The following is a 23,702-nucleotide window of genomic DNA, read 5'->3' on the forward strand; positions in this document are numbered from 1 at the left end:
CAGGTGTTTTTTAGAAGACTTTTTTCCTAGCCATTGGATGCTCTGTAGAGTCCTTTCCAGGTCAACTGGTAGAGTTGACATGGAACATTGACAACTTCTGGAGACATTTTTGGTTGTCCCAGTGGGACTGGGACTAGGGTTGAAGTTGTTACTAGGAACTAGTGGGAAGAGGCCAGAAACGCAGCTAAACCTACTGTAAGGCACAGGAGAACCCTCCACAACAAAGAAGTATCCAGACCAAGATGTCAATAGTGCCGAGTCTAAGAAACCCTTCTTAGGTAACTGCAAGCAGTCTATTTTGGTAACACCTGGTACTTGAAAAGAGTGATGGCTTCTGTCTCTTATAATACAGATATGCTTTCAGTTAGGTGACTGGTTCTAACACCTAAAGGGAAAAACAAAGAAGGCAGACAAGAGCACATGCCTTCCACCGAGGGAGAGTAGGGCCTAGAGTCAGGAAATGGAGCCCCTTCCCATACTCTCACTGAGGATGGCATGGGACCCTTGCCTCCCACGCTTCATTTGGATGCAACACCTGAAACTCTGGATTTGTGAACAGCAGAAGTAAAAATGTCAATGAAGTTGATACAAACCTTCAGAAGAGAATCTAAATTCAATCCATAATAAGAATTCACAAGCATGGCCCAGATCTCACCCAGTTATACCCCTCAGACATGAGACATAATTTGAAAAGGTTTCAGGAGTTGCTCAACCAGAAAGCCCAATGTTCTGGGAAATGGTTGCCCGTGTCCAGTACTTGGGCTTGCCAGGTTTGTCACTTGTGTTTAGAAATGTCAAGATCAATACCATACTTTAAAAAGTTACCTCCCACTTGGGGTCTCCATCAATCTCCACCACCTTCAAGCCATGTTTGTTCTTCAAGTGCCTGTTGAACTCCCATTTGGTACCATATACGAAGCTGCAAACAGGACACTTCAAACCACCTGAAAACATAGACAGAGGTTGTTGTTGTTGTTGTTTTAAAGTGCTCATAGCACATAAAAACGCAATGGTTTCTCCTTCTATTCAAATGCCTCAAATCTAAGAAATGTATTATTTGGTCTCCAGCACTTAGATTCAATCCAAGCTTACCTTAGTACTGGAACACAATAGCACCGTGTTTTTCTGGGCAGAGATTATAAATTAAATGTATTTTTTGAAAAATTTCTTGAATAAGCACTTGCAGGGAGTCTAACATGTGCTTGACAGCGAGAACTAAGATGAGTAACATAATTCCCTTGGCCAAGTGAATAGATGGCTTAAATCATTGTTTCATTTTTCTTTTATTTGTAAATAATAAAAGATTTAGAAAACAAAAAATAACAGAAAGACAATGACTGCTTTCCTCAATCTTTTTTGTCCCAAAACACTAAAACCAGGGGCCGGATTCTAAGTCTCCTTCACGTCAGAAGCTAAGTCACCAGCATAAATTCCCACATGAATTACCCAATAAAGAACAAATTAAAAAGCTGGTCACATCCTGAAATGTCATTATTTATTGAACTGATTAAATTTTGCACATGTTCCGGGAAGTGTTTGGATGCTTTAATTAAAAGAATGTAAAACTCTAGGTGAAAAAAACTAAAAATACTGGAGAGCCACACAAAATACTATCTTTCTACAATTATATCAGAGCAGCAACTAAATTGGAGCCAGAACAAAAGTCTCTTTGAACAGACTGTGCTTTCAGCAGCAAACTCCAGCCTCAGGACACTAATTGAAGTCCTGGCATCAGGCCTCCTACCTAATGGCCTGAGCCAGGTTGACCGCTGGTACCATTGGGCCTCCACTCTGGTCTAGGCTCAGGCAGTTAGCGCCCTTGTCGAAGTCCCCACCACCAAAACTGTCTGGAACTTTGAGACTATTCAATCTAGCAGGTCCCTCCCTAGTCGTAATCTCCTTGGCCTCCCATCCTTCCCTGCTATGTACCGTCCTCTGCTCCATGTTTTCTGTACTGTGACCTAACATTCTTTTCTCCATGCCAACCTTCCACTGTATCCTAGAGTCTCAGAACTGTTGGACAACAAAGTTCCCAACATTATTCTCAACAGAGAGCTTGCTCCTTGTCCCTCCATCTTTAAGTACACTCCCTGCTAAATCCTCTCAAGTGGAGGCCATTTGGAGCATAAACCCCAGGTAAGAAGGAGGCCAAAGCCAGGGCCAGGGCGGGGCAGTAATGTCACCTGTTTACTCAGTCCCTGCTACATCCCTGATATACATATCCAGTGATGTCCCAAAGTATCCCATTCCTCTGGTTCATGTAGCCAAAACAAATTACCAAAATGCTTAAACTTAGGCAGCAAAAGGGCTAAGTTGACCATGGAGGGTTATCTCAGGCTTTCATATTTATTTCTTGCTCATTGGCACACGTGGTAGGAAGTAGAGGAATTCTATCCTGATATCAAAGTTGTCTGGACAAATTATATATAAGAACCAGATAAATCTCATGGAGATGAATGAAACAATTTAACCACTTCCCAGATGCAGTTATGAGGTACTCAATCCCTGAATCAAGTCCATGTCAGTGGAATCTAAACAGAGCATTGTTCTATAACTGGGTTTCTAGTCTCTCAGCTGAGGTGATGGGTGACTCTCCAAACAGCCATTAGCACAAACAGAAGCCAACCTGAGGCCAGCATGCATTGCCCAGCACTTCTGCTTTACGGCCCAACCCTGGGAGTAAGTAAGAGAGTGCAGCAGGCCTGACAGAGAGAGAGGGCAGGGGCAGGCGGCTACCACCGGCAGCTGAAAGACTGATGACAGACACCAAATTCTTAAGTTCCAGAATATGCTACAGAAAAGGCAGTCAAAATAGATGTTTACTTTCTAAAATTCAAACACACTGTACATTTTTCTTTTTTTTTTAGGCAAGACCAAGTGAACTTGTTCTTTATTGCCTAGAGGAGAATTAAACTTAATTTTTGACCTCCTTTGTTATCACTTATTAATTACCTGAAATGGTGTTTTTTCCTATGATATTTTATTTTATTTTATTTTTTTGAGTTGGAGTCTCTGTCACCCAGACTGGAGTGTAGTGGCACGTACCCAGCCACTGCAGCCTCGACCTGCTGGGCTCCGGCAATCCTTCCACCTCAGTCTTCCAAGTAGCTGGAACTATAGGTGCGCGCTACCACACCTACCTAATTTTTTTATTTATTTTAGAGATGAGGTCTCACCTTGTTACCCAGGGGAGGATCATCTTTTTAAAACTTCTGAGATTTGAGGACCTGTACCTTTTCAATTTTTTCTTTTCTTTTTCTTGCTAAACTGATGCTGCTGCTTCTGTGAAGACTTAACATGCAGGCATGAACAAAAGCAAACCACCTAAAGTTAAACTTAGGATTGAAAATAAAACTACAGATTCCTTCTGGGGTGCTCTTTAATGGAAATTAATTTAGAGAGGAAAACATTCTTATATTTAAATTAAACTTAATATGATAATGCCCCCACATTAATTAAAACTTCAGCCTTTGCCACAGTGACTTTAATTAAAAAACAACAAATGAAAATATGTAATCTAGACTGAATGTGCAACTATGCCAGTTAATTGACATCAAAGCTGAGAGAAATTAATTTCTAGTTCAATTCATTAAATTCTTAGGCAACGCACAGCAAAGGTCAATGGAAGACTTAGTAAGTGTACTCATAGCATTGATATGAAGTCCATACCATAAAAACTACAAGTCCTGAAATCACAATTTCCTTCCATGGAATGATTAACCAGGCAAAAAACATAGAATTTCAGGAGCAATTTTAAAAATTGCTCATGGTATCCTTTGCTCATTTTAGAATGCAATGTACTCTGGAAGAGTTTTAGGCATTAAAATATCTGTGCTCCTTTGTGGTGCCTGATAGTATTGAAAATTCAATTTCATTTTCAATAAAATAACACGGGGTTGGGCAGTCAGAAGACCTGAATCTGGCTCTTGCTCACATGACTCCAATCTCCTTAAAGTTTTGGGTCTCAGTTTCTCTTCTACTAAGGTGAAATGTGAAAGCTCATATTCTTAAAAAAGGCACTGCATGCAGGAGGCAGAAAAATGGGCCCCCAAAGCCAATCACATCCCAACCCCAAGAACATGTGACTGTGTTACCTTACATGGAAAAAGGGCCTTTAAAGATGTGATTCAGTTAAGGATTTGGGGATGAGGGGACTATTCTGGATCATGCAAGCAGGCCTAACATAATCACAAGGACCGTTGTAAGGAGAAGGCAGAAAGAAGGTCATAGTGCTGCAACATGAGAAAGACCATTGGCCATTGCTGGCTTGGATGGAGGAAGGAGCCGCAAGCTAAAGATATAGGCAGCCTCTAGAAGCTGGAAAAGGCAAGAAAGCAGAGCCTCCCTTGGATACTCCAGAAGGAATACAAGTTTGTTCCCATCTTGATTTTAACTTGGTAAGACTCACTTTGGACTTCTTACCATCACAACTAAAATAACACATTTGCATTGTTCTAAGTTACCACCAACTTTGTGGTGATTTGATACAACAGCCAGAGGTCACTAGCATAGGCACTGAAGGATAACCAGAACAAAGGCAGGTGAATTATCAAAGGAAAGCAGATAATTTTGTTTTATAAGATGAACAAGTGAAACATGGAATAAGATTTTGTTGACATTTTTGCTACCTGTTGTCTCTGAACTCAGTGTCTGCCAGAGGGCCCAGCCAGAGCCCTAGCTCAGAGCCAGGAAATGCTTAGGGGTATAATTAAGAGGGACTCAGAGGTAAGCACCTAGGTGGAGGGTTCCTGGTGACATGGCACACTGCTAGATCCTATCTGGCCACGGGACCCAAGAGTATCTGAATCTTGTCTCAAACCTCAGCCTCCCTTCCCATAAGCTCCTCAAGAAACAGAGCACAAGGGAAAATGCAGCAGAGGAAACAAAGTGTATTTAATTATTGGTCAGGCTGGTGTTTCAAACCCCATGAGGAACACTTGGTAAATGAAGTGTAAGTGAGGTCTTCTCATTTCCCCTTTCCCCAAAATCTTGGGATCTATGACCCAAAGGAAGGATTGGAAAGAGAGACATGTCCCAGGGTCAGTCTCGGGTAAGATTAGCAATTAGCTTTGGGAACAAAGAAATAAGAGAAAGTAAACAGTACCCCATATGTGTGACCCTTCAACAAATCACTACATGGCCACCTGCAAATGCAATCCAATTGCAGAGAACAGGACCACGCCCCTTCCTTCTCTACCCCTTTCTCCTCCTCCACTTTAACAAGAGCAAACTTCCCCAAGCTTCAGGGGCTATCAGATGTGTGTGAGTCAAGGCACAAGACGCAAAACCAGGAGACGGGGTCTGATTGGTCACTTGCTCACTCTGTGGTCTGGGGTCGGTCATTTCCCTCCCTTCGTGTCCTCATTTTACAACAGGAATGATGACGCTAACCTCACAGGGCCATTGTGAGAAATAAAGTATCATATAAAATAACCAGTAGCACAGCATTACATCACATCACTAGAAGCAACTGCCAACAATTTATTGAATATGGACGCTAATACAAACAACTTAAAACAAAAATTCCAAAAATCAAATACGTGACTTTTGGGTTACCTAAAGGTTTCTGGATGTTTGACTATGCTATTTTCCCTGACTCTGGCATGAAACACTAATATGTGAATGTATATCCAAGGTACACATGTCTACATAGTTACATTTCTCTAATACAGTAGCTCAGAATAACAAAGATTCTAGCAGGTGCAAAAAACGAGGCCTTCTCCCGGATGCTCCTCCTCTCAATGCATTTATCTCAATTGCCTGCCCTTACTTCAATGATTTAAAATTGGGGGCCAAAGAGGAGGCCCAACCCCTAATTCCCTTCCTTTGGGTTCCACAGATGCTGACGGGGATACATACTTTCTGCTGGAGTGTCAGAGAATGGAGCCAGGGAAGGAGCTGCCCAGTTCTTGTCCCCAACCTGGACAGGCATAGCAATAAGTCATACGGCTGCCTTGTCTGGCACCAAATCCCAGTGCCTGGCCTAGTGCAGGACACACTGCGGGGGCTCAAGAGATACGTGCCGAGAGAAGAAATATGGCTATGAGCGTAAGAGTACATTTGAGTCGTTCATCTAGCACTTACCATGTGTTGGCACAGTTTGGGGGTCTTGGAGAATGAGATCTGACCCTTGCAAACTACTGTGTAGGTAGGTATTAGCGCTCCTCTTGGGAGGGATGTAAACCGGGGTTCCAAGAGGCTAGGTACCTGATCCAAGGGCCACAGTGATCAGAGATCCCAGCCCCAGATCTATCTCACTTCCAAGCCTGTGTTAATTCCAATAACTTACAGAGACTTGAGGGAGGACTCTGAAGCCACTGGAAAATGATCAGCCTGTTAATCTCCATCTTCATCCTACTACGTGTTCTAGGAGTGAACGAAGAATTCATAAAGCTTAGTGCCAAAGCTTCTGATGTCTCGCACAGCCTGTGATTTACTGAGCCAGCTCTTGAACGAGCCTAACCGGGCATATTTTAAGGGGAGGGCAGGGGCAGGACCACTAAAGTAATATAAGTATGTCTTCCTTAAACAGCATGAAATGTGCATTTGTGTGGGAGAATGCCTCGAATCCATATTGATGAACAAGTGGTGGCTAAGAGGAATCGGTCTTCAAAGCATCAGATGCATATGAAATATAAGTAAAATATTTACATTGTTGTCAACACAAGGTTAATAATTAAACGTACCAGATTTCTGAGGACTGGTGCATCTGTAAGGGATCAGCTGGCAGGGACCTGGCAAAGTCACCCCGTGCCCTCAGGTCCAGAGGTATGAGGGAGCCAGCTTATACAAGCTCCTAAGTTGAGTATGCACACATCTCTCCAACTCCACATCCAGTGATGTCATGTCAGTAGCTTAAAATTGGCCACGGCAGAAGGATGTACACCACAGAAACGAGCGAATGCTATAAATTAGGTTCCCCCTGCCTCCGGCCCCCAGAAGAGCTGGTTGTTAAATGTTTACCAGCACACTACTGGTGGACGCCTGAGTAGTCGCCGTGCCCAGCAAGCTTCGAGAGTACAATGAAAACCACCCCAACTCCATGAAAAACGCCATGGTACCTTCCTTCAGAAAACCACACAGAATAGAAATGTCTGATCTGGGAACTGTAGCTCCTTCTAGGCTCTTTCCCCTACCTCCTCTGCAGCACTGTATGCTGACTCCTTTCCAGAATCCTCGGGGCACAGTGGGCAGGAGGACTCTCCAGCAATTGATGGCTTTGTGGATGCTGCAGCGTGACATGGCTCAAATGCAGCTGACAGACAAGGAATCTCTGCACTTGGCATAAGAGGACAGTAATATCGTTCTGGAAAAACTATATTTTATTCATGGCTTTTTATGCTATGATTGTAACACATCTTCCTCTCTATCAAAACAAGAAATTATAAAGTCGCATGAGGATAGTTTTGGTGGCGTGCGTTTAAGACGAAAATAAAACCAAGTGGGGATGGAGAGAATTACTTGAAATTAATCAAAAGAAAATGAAGAATTCCACTGGTACCAAACAATTCAGCATTTCTGAACAGTAATTTAATCCAGTTTCACATTCTCCTCCCCTCTCCCAGACTTAAAAACAGTGTGAACTTTGTGCTTCTAAGATTTCTAAACTCTGTTCACACTCCACCAGCTATTTGATCTCAGAGACTGCTCTCCTGCCAGAGCACAATGGCACTAAGTCTCTTAAGAACCAAGAGACACTTAGCTGTCACCTTCTTCAATATACCCCTTGCAGGGGATGGGGGAGCAAACAGACATATGTACATATATATATACGCATATATATATATATATATATATATACACACACACACACACACACACACACACACATATATATATATACACACACACATATTATCTCCACATACATATGCAAATACATCATACATATAAGCATGTACAGTTGGCAATCTGTATCCACAGGCCCTCTGTATTGTTGGATTCAACCAACTGCAGATCAAAAATATTAAAAATGAATAAATTACATAACAATGAAAAATAATACATATTTTAAAAATAGCTACTATTTATACAGCACTTACATTTTATTAGGTATTATAACTAATCTAGACATGATTAAAGTATGCAAGTGGATGTGCGTAGGCTATATGCAAACACTATATCACTTTATATCAGGGACTTGAGCATCTGCAGATTTGAAATTTGCGAGTGGTCTTGGAACCAATTTCCCATGGATATCAAGAAGCAACTGTGTGTATCTGTGTGAGTATGTGTCTAGAAGAAGAAGACCAAAGTCACCCCTGCAAAGATCAAATATAAAGCCCAGACCCTGTCAGAGAATGCCAACCGATTACAGTCTTAGAAAGTTAACTAAAAACTTAGGACACGAAAGAGTTCAACCTCAGCACATTTTTTGCAAGGCGATGATGAAAGCTTAGAAGCACAGGGCAATGATAGTATCATCAATCAGATCCTATGCCTGTCCCAACAGCCACAGTAAATGTCTATTTCCTGCCAATCCAACCCAAGAGTGTGAAAGATGTGAAAACGAATCTCTAGCCTGCAACTCCAGTTATTTACTGGGACTCTACGTCAATCCATTCTTCCCTCTGTGATTCCTGGACTTGGGGCTCATAAAAAACAATGCAAGAACTCCATAAGTCTTAAATGTTTTCAGAAACTAAAATATAAAAGCAAGGAAAGAAGATGTTTTGCATACACAAGTCCTTTCATTTAATTCTTCCTGCCATCCTGGAAGATGGCTGCCACCAACTCCATTCTGCAGGTGATGGCCTAACAGGGAGAGGTTAGGGAAATTGCCTGAGATGGCACAGCTAAAGGAGAATGCAGATTTGAGCCAGGACCCTCCTCTCTGCACCATCCTGCCCCACAGCTCCATAAAACAACCATTAAGAAAGCGAAAGGCACATGCTCACCATTACCCTAGATGGATGGTTTTAAAATTACCCTGGGTTTTCTGTGCTGCGCATCTATTTCTATGCATCATCTCTGTCACTGGAAGTGCTGAAGGATATAGTCAATTCATTTGTTTTACATCAAGATGCATTTCATGGCTATTACGGCTAGTGGAGCTTCACGGCAAATCAGAAACTCTGAGCATCTCCAGCTGCAGCAGTTTACAATTCTTCATCTCTGTTTACTGGAGGCAGATTTCTAAAACTGTCTTCAGCGTCAAGTCACAGGACTTAGGAAAGAGTAGCAACTGACATACTGCGCACTGCAATCATTCTTTAGTGGAATTATCAAAGCACAGATATAAATACAACAGCAATTCTCTGTATGGTCACAGCCCATGAGCTAAGCCCTCTCAAGTGGAAATGTGTGATTATTTATTGAAAAAAAGCAAAACAAAACAAAACCAAAAAAAAGGATTTCATCAATATTAGAAGTTTTCATCAACTCTCATTACATATTCTAGAATGTTTTCTTCTTTTCAAGATGAGCAAGTAATCTGAATACTTGCTAATTATTTTTAGATAATCCAAAATAGTTCACCCGTAAGTATGCTCACAATAGCATTAGTTATAATTGCAAAAAAAACACTGAGAAACTGAAAACTGTTAAAGTACTTCCATTCCAAGTTGTATTATTAAAGCCCTCAGAAATTATTATTAGGAAGACAGTATATAATAGGAAAACACAGCGTTCCTGCTAATCAATGTTAATCAATGCCAGGACGGAGGGCAATGCCGATAAGTGAACATTGTTGGGGTGCTGTAGAATGTGTGGGGAAATCTTTACTTCTGTCATTGTAGATTTCCAGTCAGACTGTTCTAATATTAACCAGAGGACAAGTAACGCTGATAAATAATCACGAGGAGGGCAAGGATGACAAAGATAATGATGGCAAAGAACACCACCACCACCATGTTGACGCAGCAGAGCTGAACTGCAGATGTCAGCAGTTCTTTCCAACGGGGATTTGGCCTGGAAGGAAGCGGGCAGGGCCCGCCGCGCGCCGGCTCCCCGCCTACCTTGCTGAATGAGCACCTCCGCTGCCAGCTCCCCTGTGCCCACGTTGGCATACTCTTCATTGGGGTGCTTCCGGTTGTAGTGCCGCTTCAGAGAGCCAGAGATGTTGCAGGAGTAATGGCAGTGGGCACAGCGGAAGGGCTGCAGGGATGAGGAGGAGGAGCGTTAGGGAAAGGTGAGCCCCAGATGTCTGCCTCCACGATCTTCCCACCTGCTGAGGAGCCAACACCCTGAAACCCGTGATGAGCAGGTGTCACCACCGGTCACAGGTTCTAGGGGAAACTGCTAGGGTAGGAATGCTCAGACCTGCCCCTGCGGCGACCAACCATGTGACCAGGGCATGATGACCCCACAGCAGGAGTGGTCTCTACTAAATAAATATACTTCCATTATTTCTTTTTTTAATCCACCCAGAATTTAGTGCTTGTTCAAAAAGAAGATAATAACAACAAATAAAGCAAGACAGTCATTTATCACTTTTGAAAGTGAATGCCATTACCAGTAGCTCTGATTACAATTCATTTCCTGAATTACAGTCATGTGTACACAAGATGATGTTTTGCTCAATGACACACCACACATAGGACAGCGGTCAGAGCAACAGTCTCTACCATCCAGCCCAGGTGTGTACTCTATGATGTTCTATAAGGACGAAATTGCCTAACGGTGCATTTCTCAAAATGTATCCCCAGAATTCAGTGGCATATGAACGTATCTGCTTTTTTAGCTAAATAACTTCCTCTGTAGCATCTACCTGCAAGCATACACAAGTGTCAACCATTAGGAAAGTCTGCCTAGTGAAATCTACTCCCTACCCACCCTGGATAAGACAAGGAACCTTCAGGATCAGGCCAAAAATGGGTCATGCGGTCTTGTCTCCCCTCTCATATAATATACCACTCTAGGGGCATCATGAAGAGTAGAGAGGGGCCAGGTGCAGTGGCTCACGTCTGGAATACCAATACTTTGGGAGAACAAAACAGGAGGATTGCTAGAGCCCAGGAGTTTGAGTCCAGCCTAGGCCATGTAGTGAGGGTCCATCTCTACAAAAAAAATAAAAACGTTAGCCAGGAATAGTAGCGCATGCTTGTAGTCGGCTCCTTGAGAGGCTGAGGCAGGAGGATTGCCTGAGTCCAGGAGGTTGAGGTTGCAATGAGCCATGATTGTGCCACTGCGTTTCAGCCTGGGTGACAAAGTGAGACCCCAACTCAAAAAAAGAGAGGGAATGAGAGGGAGGGAGGAGGTGGGAAAGGGAGGAAGGGAGAGGAAAGGAGTGGGAGGGGAAATGCCCTCTCGTCCTTGAAGCTTTAATAGGCCTCTCTCTCAAGGTTTCTTCCTTTCAAATCTACAGATGTGCTCAAGTCTTCCTATCAAGAGACAGAGAGGTAGATGTAGAGAGGGAAAGGGGGAGAGAGGGAAGGGGGAGAGGGAGGGAGAGAGAGATATTAACAAAGACAGTAACAAACCGCAAAACATAATAAAAGAGTAAACATTCTGACCACAAAACAAACAAACAAAAAAACCCCAAACTAAAAAACATAGGGTCACCTGATGAGGTCTCCTGTGGAGGCTGACAGCGACAAAGCTGTCGGCTGGGCAACAGATAAGTACCCCAATCACTGTCAAATTCCATGCTCTGGTTCCTGGTCAGGAGACTACCAGAGCATCCTCCTAATTCACGTGCTATAGGATTCCAACAGTGCTCCAGTGTCAGAAGAGCACAGAGCAGCCATGAGGCGGCAACGCTCCAGATGGGCCAGGAGACTCAGAGAGAGCGAGTCCAGCCACACCTCTGGCCTTGACAGAACCTCAGGGAGGTCGCACCACTTCTCTTAGTACTGTTCACATCAGGAAAATGAGGAAAACACCTACCCCACAAGATTATTAGGATTAAATGATATCACATAAATTGATACCTCAGATGCCATGCAACGCGTTTCTCACGGTTTTTGTCAGCAATTTCACCACAGTTCTTGCCGTGCAACTGGGAGTTGAAGTATCACTGCAGCTATGAAGACCTCAGACACAACTTTGACTCCTCAACTGTCCAATTCATCAATCTTTCCACAACTATTGCCGGAAGAGCTAAACCAGCAGCGGCGATGTCTGAAGGTGAAGTACACCAACAACAGGGGGAAATGCCCTCTCGTCCTTGAAGCTTTAATAGGCCTCTCTCTCAAGGTTTCTTCCTTTCAAATCTACAGATGTGCTCAAGTCTTCCTATCAAGAGACAGAGAGATAGATGTAGAGAGGGAAACGGGGAGGAAGGGAAGGAGGAGAGGGAGGGAGAGAGAGAGACAGAGACAGAGAGAGAGAGAGAGACAGAGAGATAGAAACCGAGAGAAAGAGATGGTGGCAGACAGAAGGAGGGAGAAAGGGAGAAAAAGGAAAAGGAAAACCTTCCACCTCGCTCTACGGAGCAGTTTCCACCTACTGCCTTTGCTCTGTCACCTTGTTTTCTCAGGCCTCTAAGACCTCTTGGGGTGCTCCCTTCTCAGACCTCAAGCTCCCCCACCCCATCTCTTCTGGTTGGCTACCCTTCCTACTATGACGTCCGTGACACTGTTATGCCGCCATCACCAGGTTCCCCGATCAGGGCTCAACTTTCTTGGTTTATTTACTAGACCTGCTTACCAGTTCCAATGTTAAATGCTGGCTCACTTGGGGTGCTGTTCTTGGGGCAGTTTTGTTCTTCGGCCCTGGTCCCAATCATCGTTTGTGCACTGTTGACTGCTGAACGTATACATCTAGTTTGCCTTCTCTTCTGCACTGTAGAGAGGAACTGTCTACTGTCTTCCAGGTATCCCTGTAGGGCTCTGTAGGCACCTCAAGCATACACAACTTCAGACTCACAAAGGCAGGCACCAACAGTCATCCTTGACTTTTCCTTCTCTCTTACTATTCAACTGAGTACAGAGTCTCACCCAGCCTTCCTGGAAAACTTCTCTAGAATCTGCCCTTGCCCACATCTGTCTAGCTCTCCAGCAGAGGAAAAGGTGCCAGCCCAGCCTCCCAGGGAAATGCTGTCATCCCAGAGGAGTCATTGCTGGAAGGACACAGGGCAACTAGTCGGGTTAGCCTATCTTCTTCAAAACATTTCTCAGGGATTTCACCCTACCTTAAGGACACACTTTGGGTACTGGATGCTTTGTGTTACACTGTATGTGCTACATTCCTACATTCGGCCCTTCATATCAGAGAATCCTCGGGGTTTGGCCCACAAGTGTTTATTAAACAAAATGACCCGGAACAAAGGCAAAATTAGTCAGGCCTTCTCATCAATCTATTGAGCAGAGAACAAAAGGTCTACAATTCCAATATACAATTATCGCAAAGTTAAAATAAAAGCTAAACAATTTTCAAGTGCTTTCATCTCTAAACAAGCAAATATCATGAAGATATTATTTTTGGAATGCTAGTATTTACACAGAAAACAAAAAGAAAAACCGAAAATGCTACTCCACCAGCATCGGGCAGCCAGTAGGCATAGACACAGGAAGAGAAGGGTGGTGAAAAGAAGAAATGACCCTGCAAACTGGCTTCAGCCTTGCGAGTCAATTTCATCCTTCTGGTGGCAAGACAGATAAACTGCCTCCTGAGAATTGCAATGCCTTTTTCCCCAGGCCCACTCCTTGACAGAACTGTTAATGAAGAGAAAAATTGCCAAAATGTGAGCAAAAAAAAAAAAAAAAAAGTACAGGTGAGTCCAAGTGAGAAATCAGTCTCTGAACTAGCAAGTTCTATAAAAATCTTCAACTGTTCAAGTTGAAAGGGACACCTGACTTGGGTAAATCTTCCCTCCATTGAAGATTTTCTTCTGAGACATCACTGGCCGTCTGTCATCTGCTGAGGCTTTGCTCTGACGCAAGGAGGAAAAAACTTGCCCCAGAAGCTCTTTCTTCGCTCAATAGAGTGTGTGTGTAGGGAGGAGGGTCTGGGGAGTGGGCTAGAAAGATAAACCTCCCTGAGTCTTCCCGTTAGAACCTGTACATGAAATCAATTACCACTTACCTTCTACTTGAACTCTTCTCTCCCAAGCTGTAATAACTGAACCACATCTGGGTCCTTCAACAAAATAAGTTCTGACTTGTGAGGCGTGGCCACAAGCCAGTGGGGAATGCTATGAGGGCTCTTGCATTGGGGAGACAGATATTAAAGTCTGACTGCATTACTGATATTGCAAGTCTTGCGTTGTCACTTTTGAAGCATGTATTTACTAACAACCTACTACGAGTCAGGCACTATCCTCTGACCCTGGGGATACAATGACTATGCTGGTGGCAGATTTGTGATTCTCTAAATATATACCAGTTTGGGGACTTAAATATCAGCTCCAAAGATTAAATGCTATCTGGGTAAACCAAATCATAAAACTTGGTTTCTAAGTCAGATATTCATGGATTGCAAATGACGCTAGAGCTCTCAAAAGGGAAGTTATTTATTCAGAGCTTTCAGGACAGAATCTGGCCAAGAGTTCGGAGGAAGATATAAGCTGACTCTATCAGCAGAGTTCATTTGGAACAAAACATCAAAGTTCTTATTGTGATCCCAAAACAAAGTGAATCAGAAAAACAGCACAGGGAGCTCATTGTCATAGCTGTTATTCAATGTTGCATTGGAGTTCTTAACCAAAGTAACGAGATCTGATGTGGTCATTTCTACTCTTTTATCCAGCTTTTACTATCACTTACCATGCCAAGTAGTTCTAAGTGTTTTCCGTGGATTAATTCTTGTAAGTCTCACATAAACCTCATAGGGTATATACAACTATTATCCTCATTTTACAAATAAGAAAACAGAGATTCAGAATGATTAGGATAGCTGTCTGAAGTTTCATCATCTCCTAGCCTGACCACTTGGTTTGCATCAGATTTGGGGCTCTGGGCCCAGTTAACAGTGAAGAGGTGATCTGGTTTCCTACCGGCCATTATTTCTGGAGCATCTTTCTCCCCCAAAGCCCCACTGGAAAGGGCACGGTTTGCTGTTCTTGAATTTCCCAGACACAAGGCAGCTCAGATCTAACCTTGAGCACCCAGAATGAGGAACTCCGTGGAGGCCTGGAGGAAAGGTAGGCAATTACTGGACCATCGCTATGAGACAAGGACTGGAAGAAGGAAGAAGATGAGGGTCAATACCAGGGAGTTCACATGCACTGTGCTGTGTGCTGGGTCAGGAAAGCTATATTGGGCAATGGGAGTCACCCGCAGGAGTCAGGCAGGAGAATAACACGGTGAACTTCACACTTAAAAAACATCACTCTGGCTGGGCTCGGTGGCTCAGCCTGTAATCCCGCGCCTTTGGGAGGCTGAGGTGAGTGGATGGCCTGAGCCCGCGGGTTTGAGACCCGCCTGGGCAGGCGAGACCTCATCTCTACAATAAATCAAAAAATTAGCCGGGCGTGGTAGTGCGCGCCTCTAATTCCGGCTACTCGGAAGGCTGAGTCGGAAGGATCGCCGGAGCCCAGCAGGTGGAGGCTGCGGTGGCCGGTAGCGGCCACTGCACTCCAGTCTGGGTGACAGAGTGAGACTCCAACACACACACACACACACAAAAACATCACTCTGGAAGTTAAATGGAGGATGGACTTGAAGGGAACAAAACTGGAGCCAGGGAACCAATTATGCAGTTGCTGCAGTGGTATAGGTGAGAGATATCAAGGGCCTAAAATGAAACAAGGCAGAAAAATCTGGAGAAGGAAGAAAGCATTTAAGAGAGATGGAGGAGGTACAACCAGCCAGCCCTGATGGTTGAGACGACAGGTGAGAGGGAGAAGATGGAGAGTGTCCCAAGTTTTTAGCCCGGATGGCAGAGGTAGAGGAAAGTCACCAATGCAGAGGGAGTCCTGTGGTGATGGACATGTGCATTTCTAGAACTCTGGAAATTCAGGAGGGCAAGTCTAAAAAGAGGCTGGAGACATGAACCCACACTTCAGAAGACAGGTCTGGGATGAAGATACAGATCTGAGCACAGGCAACTAGTAGATGCTCTAAGTCTGAACACAGCCATGGAGAGAGAGCATGGCAAGTGAGAAGAGAAGCAGGACTGGAGCAGCACCCTGGAAGGCAGAGGCAGGCAGGCAAAGGGAGATGAGCTCAGAGGAAGGACGAGAGAAGGGCTGCAGGTGGGAGGATCCAGAGTCTCGAGTCACCGGATCCTAGGAACAATGTCCTAGCAGAGTGTACTAAGAAATCCAATGGGAAAGGCCTTCCCAGTGTCTGCTGGACCTGGCAGTCAGGGGCTGGCACTGGTAAGCCTGCTTTGAGGAGGTCCGGCGGCACAAGAAAAACAAAAGCTGGATTTCAGTGAGAGACAACAAGGGGCACAAGTCGGGCACTGGATCATATTCCTTTTTTCCAAAAAGGTGGCATCAAAGGATCTTGCTCAGGCCAGGCACTGTGGCTCACACTTATAATCCCAGCACTTTGAGAGGTGGAGTAAAGAAGACTACCTGAGCCCAGGGGTTCGAGACCAGCCTGGGCAGCTTGACCAGAGCTTGTCTCTACAATAAATCAGAAAATTAGCCAGGTGTGGTGGCGCACACCTATAGTTCCAACTACTTGGAAGGCTGAGGTGGAAGGACTGCCTGAGCCCAGCAGGTTGAGGCTATGTTAGCTCCTGCACTCCAACTCAAAAAAAAAAAGAAAAAAGGAAAAAAGGGATCCTCCTCAGAAGGTACATGGAAGATCCACAATTTGAGATGAATAAAAAAGTTGAGACCCGCCTGGACAGTGAGACCTCATCTCTACAATAAATCAAAAAACCAGCCGGGCATGGTAGTGCACGCCTGTAATTCCTGTTCCTCGGAAGCCTGAGGCAGAAGGATCGCCAGAGCCCAGCAGGTCGAGGCTGCGGTGGCCGGGAGCGGCCACTGCACTCCAGTCTGGGCGACAGAATGAGACTCCAACTCAAAAAAAAAAAAAAAAGTTACACTGAATTTGTTGAGGCTGAAACTCTTCAAGTTCTTATACTTATGTCAAGAAAGCAGGTAAAATACACTTTTACACAATTTGAGGAAGTCCTGTTCTGTCCTTCAAACAGAAAGAAAGAAAACAGAAAAGGACAGAAAATCCTATCTCACACGTGAAATCACGTTCTGAAAACTTGATTAGAAGGCATCTAACTACATTAAGGTGATCCCATTTCCCATCCACATCAAGGAAGGGACCTGGAGGAATGTTTTAAGACAGGTGGTGATGAGGTAATGTTGAAGGTGGCAACACTGGCAGTCAATGACAATGCACAGGGTGGCTTTTGGGGTAAAGAAGAGGACGGTGGCTCCCATTCACAGGCGGCAGGAAGGCTCTTTCCAGGTAAGATCCTGCAGTCGGATCTGTGCAACCAAGTATGGAATTATGGTTACAGGACACCATCAAAAGGTTCGGAGACCAAATGTGAACCTGCCCCTTTATGGATGGGCTCACCACTCTCTGCAGAGCATGAAGGAGGATAGTGGCAAAGGAGACGGTACCAGAAGACACTAGAGAGTGACATCTGAGGTCACAGATCCTAATTTCAACCTTAGTTTAACAACTTGGCTGATGGGAAAAAAGACATACCGAGACAGAGATACAAAAGGAGACTAACCACATGTCCGATTAGTGTCAGGTGAATTAGGATCCAAATACAGAAAAAGGTCACCTAGTGGTTACAACCTATATGAAGTGAACCAGTTGGTACAAGACAATTTAGACTCTGTTGGCAGAAGTAGCACTATTAGAATGTGGACACCTTTACAGCACAGTGGGACCTTCCCAATGACACAACCGCATTTACATAAAGCAAAGGTGAAAGGGTGGAGTAAACAGGCAGGAATTAATTAGAGATTGGAATTAGTGCTGGGTCTGCCACTAACAGTGGGGTTGCCCTGATCAAGCCTTCACACCTCCACTGCCTTTGATTCCATGCCTGTGGAATGTGAGTTAATAAGCCTTCCCTGTCTACTTGACAGGATTTACATGAGTGCTAAGACCACAGAGCAAGACTGTGCTCGAGAAGCATAAAGTCAGCAGGACTCCTGAGTGTGGAACTTGGTTGTTTCATTAGTACATTTGTCAATGTGGCATCAATGTGGGCATCCTCCAAATCTCCCCCATGATGAGAGCATTCCCTTCCTCACTAGAGAAACTCTTCTCTTCTTATAGCCTGGGACCCTCTCGAGGACCAGCCTGCCTGCAGCCTAAGACCAGTCCCCACCAACCAGCAGCAGGGTCCTTCCACCACTTTCAAAGGCTCCAAAAAGTCCCACCCACGCCACCATGACAACACTAAACCATATCCACTTACACACTGATTGGGACTCACCCTACATAACTAAAATCATTTTTCCGTTGCACATTAAGCTGTTTAGTGACACTAACCATCACTCTCCCAGACCTTACATGATTCCTCAACAGCCAAGAAGCAGACTGGAAAATTCTGAAAAAGTGAGAAATCTAACCCCAAAAATTGTTTTCAAATGTCACAACATATGAAATATACTTACCTGGCCGGGCGTAGTGGCTCACACCTGTAAGCACAGCACTTTGGGAGGCCAAGATGAGATGACTGCCTGAGCCCACGGGTTTCAAGACCAGCCTGGGCAACTTGGCGAGACCTCATCTCTACAATAAATCAAAAAATTAGCTGGGCGGGGTAACATGCACCTGTAGTTCCTGCTACTTGGAAGGCTGAAGCAGAAGGATTGCCAGAGCCCAGCAGGTCAGCACTGGGGTGGCCATGAACATGCCACTGCACTCCAGCCTGGGTGATGGAGTGAGACTCCAACTCAAAAAAAAAAAAAAAGAAATATACTTAACCATCAATTAAGTTAAATTTTGTTCTGTAGGCATTTAATTAAGTGTCCATTCATCTTGATTTAGTAGTTATCCTGCAGTATGGACTCTTGTTTTTTGGTTCATGAAAATATGCCCAGTATTCTGTGGACCAAGCTGTCACAGGAGGTGGGAGGGGCCAGGACTCAAAGGCCCAGCAGGGACTCCAGGCCCTGGGTTCCATGAGCTGGCCAGGAAAGAATGAGGACTCCCTCAAATGGTCTTAAGGGAAATCTCAGACTTCAGATCTGGACACAGCCAAGCTATGGCTTGAATATCTGTCCCCTCCGAAACTTGATTCATCCATGTATTGGGAGACAGGGCCTTCATGAGGTGACTGAATCATAAGGGATCTGCCTTCATGAATGGATTGATCCATCCAAGGCTTAAATGGGTTAATAGATTAATGTGCTACCATGGGAGGAAAATTAGTGCTTTATAAGAAGAGGAAGAGAGACCTGAGGCAGCACATCAGATCACTCAGCTCCCTCGCTATGGGATGCCCTGAGCCACCTCAGGACTCGCCAGAGAGTCCCCACCAGCAAGAGGGCTCTCACAAGACACAGCCCCTCAGCCTGGGACTTCTCAGCCTCCAGAACCATAAAATATAAATTTGTTTTCTTTATAAGTTATCCAGGTCCAGAAATTTTAAGCAATAGAAAATAGACTAATACGAGTCCATCATGAGGCTTTTTCTATCCCACCACAAGTAGAGAAAAAGAAAAAGAAAAGAAATGAGGAAAGAAGGAAAGAAAGAGAAAAAAATAAAAGGAAAGGGGGGCAGAAAGAAGGGAAGAGAAGAGAGAAATAAATGCCCATGTCTGTGTTTGAGGAATGATATTCCCGGGATCAACAACAGGGCCATGATCCACTGAGAACACATAATAAATAAAAACATATGCCAAATATACAATTACTTCACGTAAAGATGAAGTGCCAAATCATGCTGCCATCTCTTGCTTAATAAATCTCTTGTCTTTACTCATAAATAACTTCTTGAGTGTCTATTGCGTGCCAAGCAATATGTTAGGAACTAGAGGTGAAACTAAGGCAGGCCCCACACTCACGGGGGTTTCCACTCAACCCTCTTGTCACGTTCACTGCCTTACACCTGGTACTCTGGGTACCAGGTTTACCTCTGTCCTCCGCCCTCCCTGATTCCAGGTTCTTGAAGGCTGGGCCAGGTAGTAACTTTCTTCCCTGGAAGGCCTGCCTGGTCTGGGCCTGCCCACCTCCCTGACCATATCCTTTATCATAATCAGCCTCATTCATTCAGCTGTAACCACACTGGGTCCCTTCTTTCTTTCACGCTCCCTCTGTCCAGAACACCCCATCAGCAGATTCTCAAGAAGCGCTGTGTCCTGGACCAAAGTCAAGTCTCTTAACTGCCCTTCTCACCTCAGTATCAACTCTGCCATTCTCTTCACAACGAGTATCTGTATCAGCCCCTGGCTCAGAGACTTCAAAATCTGCCAAGAGCCTAAAGAGAGACCCAAATGGCCTGCCCTCACCTCTCTGGGACACTCAGCCAGGTACACGCAGGTACTGCACAGAGAGAGGGGCATGTACCAAGCCTCAGCTGACCTGCCCACATCTCTCTGGGACACTCAGTCAGGTATATGCAGGAAATGCACAGGGGCTCACTCCACACCATCTTGCTCCTCCATCCTCCATTCACATTTTCAAACTGTTTCTTTTTCATGAAGGACATTTTCCGCCTCACTCTCCTCTTACCTGTGGGACAACTTCTGGGATGCAGGAAGCTGTCCCTTCCCCTCTGTGAATCCCTCATGGTGTTTTCTGCCCTTCTGACAATGCTCCTTTTTACTGAGCTGCTTGGGTCAGGTTCTGTGTCTCTTCCTCTCAATATCCCCACGAAAGAATCTCAATTCTAATACCACATGACACCAAAGCGAGACGGGACAGGGTTATCATAGTGAAGCACTTCATGCGACTATGAAAATCAGACAAACTTGTCTGAATGAACAAGCTGATCACATCAGACTCAACGCTGACCCATTCATTCCAAGCAAAGCATCCAGCCTTAGATCCCCGAAGCACAAATCATGGGATTATATTGTATAAATATACACCCTCCCCATTTAAAACAATACCTCCTCTTATGCTTCAGAGGAAAACCACATGGTTATGCTCCCCAGATTTGAGACAAACTTGATGAGTTCAACATTTTCTTTATCCCCAAGTTACTAAAAATGTCTACACATTGTCTTGCGGTTCCTAAGTGTGGAAATGTTCACAGACAAGCTCCTATCCATTCTTCTAGAGTCTCAGCTCGCTTGCTACTCCTCAACTTTCACCCTGAAGGCCACCCTAACTCTCCTTGGAAGAACTAAGTTCTCCCTCTCGTGTGTCCCTCAGCACCCGGTGAAGCTGTAGCACTAGCCCTGCTGTGGGGTAACGGTCATTAGCAAGTCCATCTCCCCTACTCGAGGCTGTGAGGCCTTTGAGAGTAGAGTCCACACTAGAACACACTCACTGAGGTTTCCCTGGAGGCCAGTGCAGTACCCAGCACAGACGGACACCCTAATACAGCTAACTGGCTAAAAGAAAAAAAAGAGAAAATCTTCTGCCTCTTTCTGTTAATGATGTGTGTGTCGTCAGTTGAGCAAACTCCCCTAACAACAACAATAAGGAAAACACTTGAAAATCTGGCTAAAACTAAAAAAAAAAAAAAAAAAAACTAAATGTAAGAACTTTAAATTATAAGTAGATTGAAGAAAAGCCACATAAGAGATTAAATTTGGCCAGGCTCTATGGCTCAGCCTGTCATCCTAGCACTTTGGGAGGCTGAGGCGAGTGGATTGCCTGAGCCCGTGGGTTCGACACCCACCTGGACAACTTGGCAAGACCTCGTCTCTACAATAAATCAAAAATTAGCTGGGCATGGTAGTGCACGCCTGTAGTTCTGGCTACTTGGAAGGCTGAGGTGGAAGGATTGCCGGAGCCCAGTAGGTTGAGGCTGCGGTGACCGGGAGCATGCCACTGCACTCTAATCTGGGCGACAGAGTGAGATTTCAAAGCAAAAAAAAAAAAAAAGAGAGACAGAGAGATTGAATTCATACCATATAGCCAGAAAATAACCCACATCCCAAATATATAAATAAATGCTGAAAACAAATAAGAATACAACAAAATCACCTAATAAAAAATGAAGAAACAGTTGAACAGACACTTTATTAGAAAGAAAGGAAGAAAAGAAGGAAGGGGCATATGGAGGGAGGGAGAGAAAAAGAAAAGAAATCCAAATAGCCAGAAACAAGAAAAGAGGTTCAACCTCATTAGCAGTCATGAAAACGAAAATGAAACCACACAGACAGACCACTGCATGCCCAGCAGGCTGGAGATATGGAATGTTCACACCAAGATAGGGTCCAACAGAGGCCTCCGCGGGCCACTGTTCCTACACACTGGTGCGATCACTTTGAAAAACAGCTGAGCATCACCAAGTAAAGCTGAAGACGTGCATATTCTATGGCCTGCAGGTCCAGGTAGTGGTCTGTCTATGTGGGCTTATGTACCTTGGAGAAACTGGCATACACGTGTACCAGGAATGTGTAGACAATGCATAGTAACAGAGCTCATAATAGCAACAAAACAGAAAGAACCCAACCATCCAGCTGCAATCAGATGGATACATACATCATGCCAGGCTCACACAGTGGATACTATTTCACACAATGGAATATTGTACTGCAATGAAATGAATGAACCAGAGCTACCTGTGGGAACTCAGAACAGTCTTACCAACGAAAGACTGAGTGGAGAAGCAAAGTCCAAGGCAAACAAATACACAAAACAAAATCCATATAGAAATCCATATATATAATTAATATGAAGTTCAAAAACAGGGACCGCTAACTTGCTTTGTTTAGAGATACATACACAGATGGCAAAACTATAAAGAAAATAAAAAAGTGAAGTCAGGATAGCAGTCACTTCTGGGACAGAAAAGGCAGTGTGCTCAGGAAGGGTACCTGGGGACTGACAGCTGTCCATTTCTGGGCAATGGCTATGAAAGAAAGAAACAGTAAAAAGAAATGGATGACTAAATGGGCAAGTATTGACAAAGACCCCCTTCACAAGTTTTTTAATAAGGATTATAGAGACTTACATTAAATGCCTAGAATAATATATAGCTCCCAAGTGGTGCTATAAAATTAATAACATTGACAGCTATAACAATAGTTATCCCAATACATGCAAAGTGATTGTTAGGTTTATTTTATTTCATCTGTGTGATGGAGACTGCACTGATACTAGAACTACCTTCTAACATATAAACCATAAAGCAAAATGCCCCAAAAGGAGGCTATAGTAGGAATTACTCTCTAAAGACCCAGTGACAGTCCTGGAGGAAATATTAACTATAACTCTGTCGTTGCCAAACTTAAATCAAGTTACATGGGTGGAGAGATGGTCCTGGATCACGCAAGCGCTTCCTGGGGGACTTTGATGGTAGGACACCTATAAGATTTATGACAGTGTTTCCGCAGCTGCAAAAACTCGACAGGAAGATAGAGTTTTTTTCATTAATGTCTGAGGTGGCCATCAATCCCCTAAAATGCAAGCTAGCACCAAGTCACCCTGAGAAGTGTGCAGCCGGGCTAGGGGGAGGATGGGAACTCAGATTCTTGAGAACTTTGAATTCACAGCTTGTCTTCCAGACTTAATTCAGTTACTTCTGAGACCTAAGGGGCAATTTTACCCAATCAGAGCCTGGAAAAAAAAGGATGCAATGGTAGCTCCTTCAAACGGAGTTTTTTCCTAGATTTTATTTCGGGGGGGCGGGGGGGGACCCAGAACAGATGCTTCTGAGAAATATCCCCCACCATTTACCATGGAGAGTTCTATGTGCACGACACTTCTCACAACCTTTAATTGGCAGGAGTTTCTGGAGTCAGACCTCAATCAGGGTTC

At 44.3% G+C, this 23,702-nt stretch overlaps 1 protein-coding gene across 2 annotated transcripts in view; it reads right to left on the reverse strand.

Moving 5' to 3' along the window:
- Window positions 1-23,702, reverse strand: part of ZFAT (zinc finger and AT-hook domain containing) — a 224,148-nt gene that overhangs the window by 44,702 nt on the left and 155,744 nt on the right. For both annotated transcript variants that reach the window (XM_008069520.1, XM_008069521.2), the window contains 2 exons: window positions 9,957-10,095; window positions 826-944 (listed from right to left, as the gene is read on the reverse strand). In XM_008069520.1, the coding sequence (XP_008067711.1) occupies window positions 826-944; window positions 9,957-10,095 (258 nt within the window). The remainder of the gene's footprint in view (window positions 1-825; window positions 945-9,956; window positions 10,096-23,702) is intronic.

Source organism: Carlito syrichta, unplaced genomic scaffold, assembly GCF_000164805.1.
Source record: "Carlito syrichta isolate Samal-C Ts95f unplaced genomic scaffold, Tarsius_syrichta-2.0.1 Scaffold312078, whole genome shotgun sequence".
Lineage (NCBI taxonomy): Eukaryota > Metazoa > Chordata > Mammalia > Primates > Tarsiidae > Carlito > Carlito syrichta.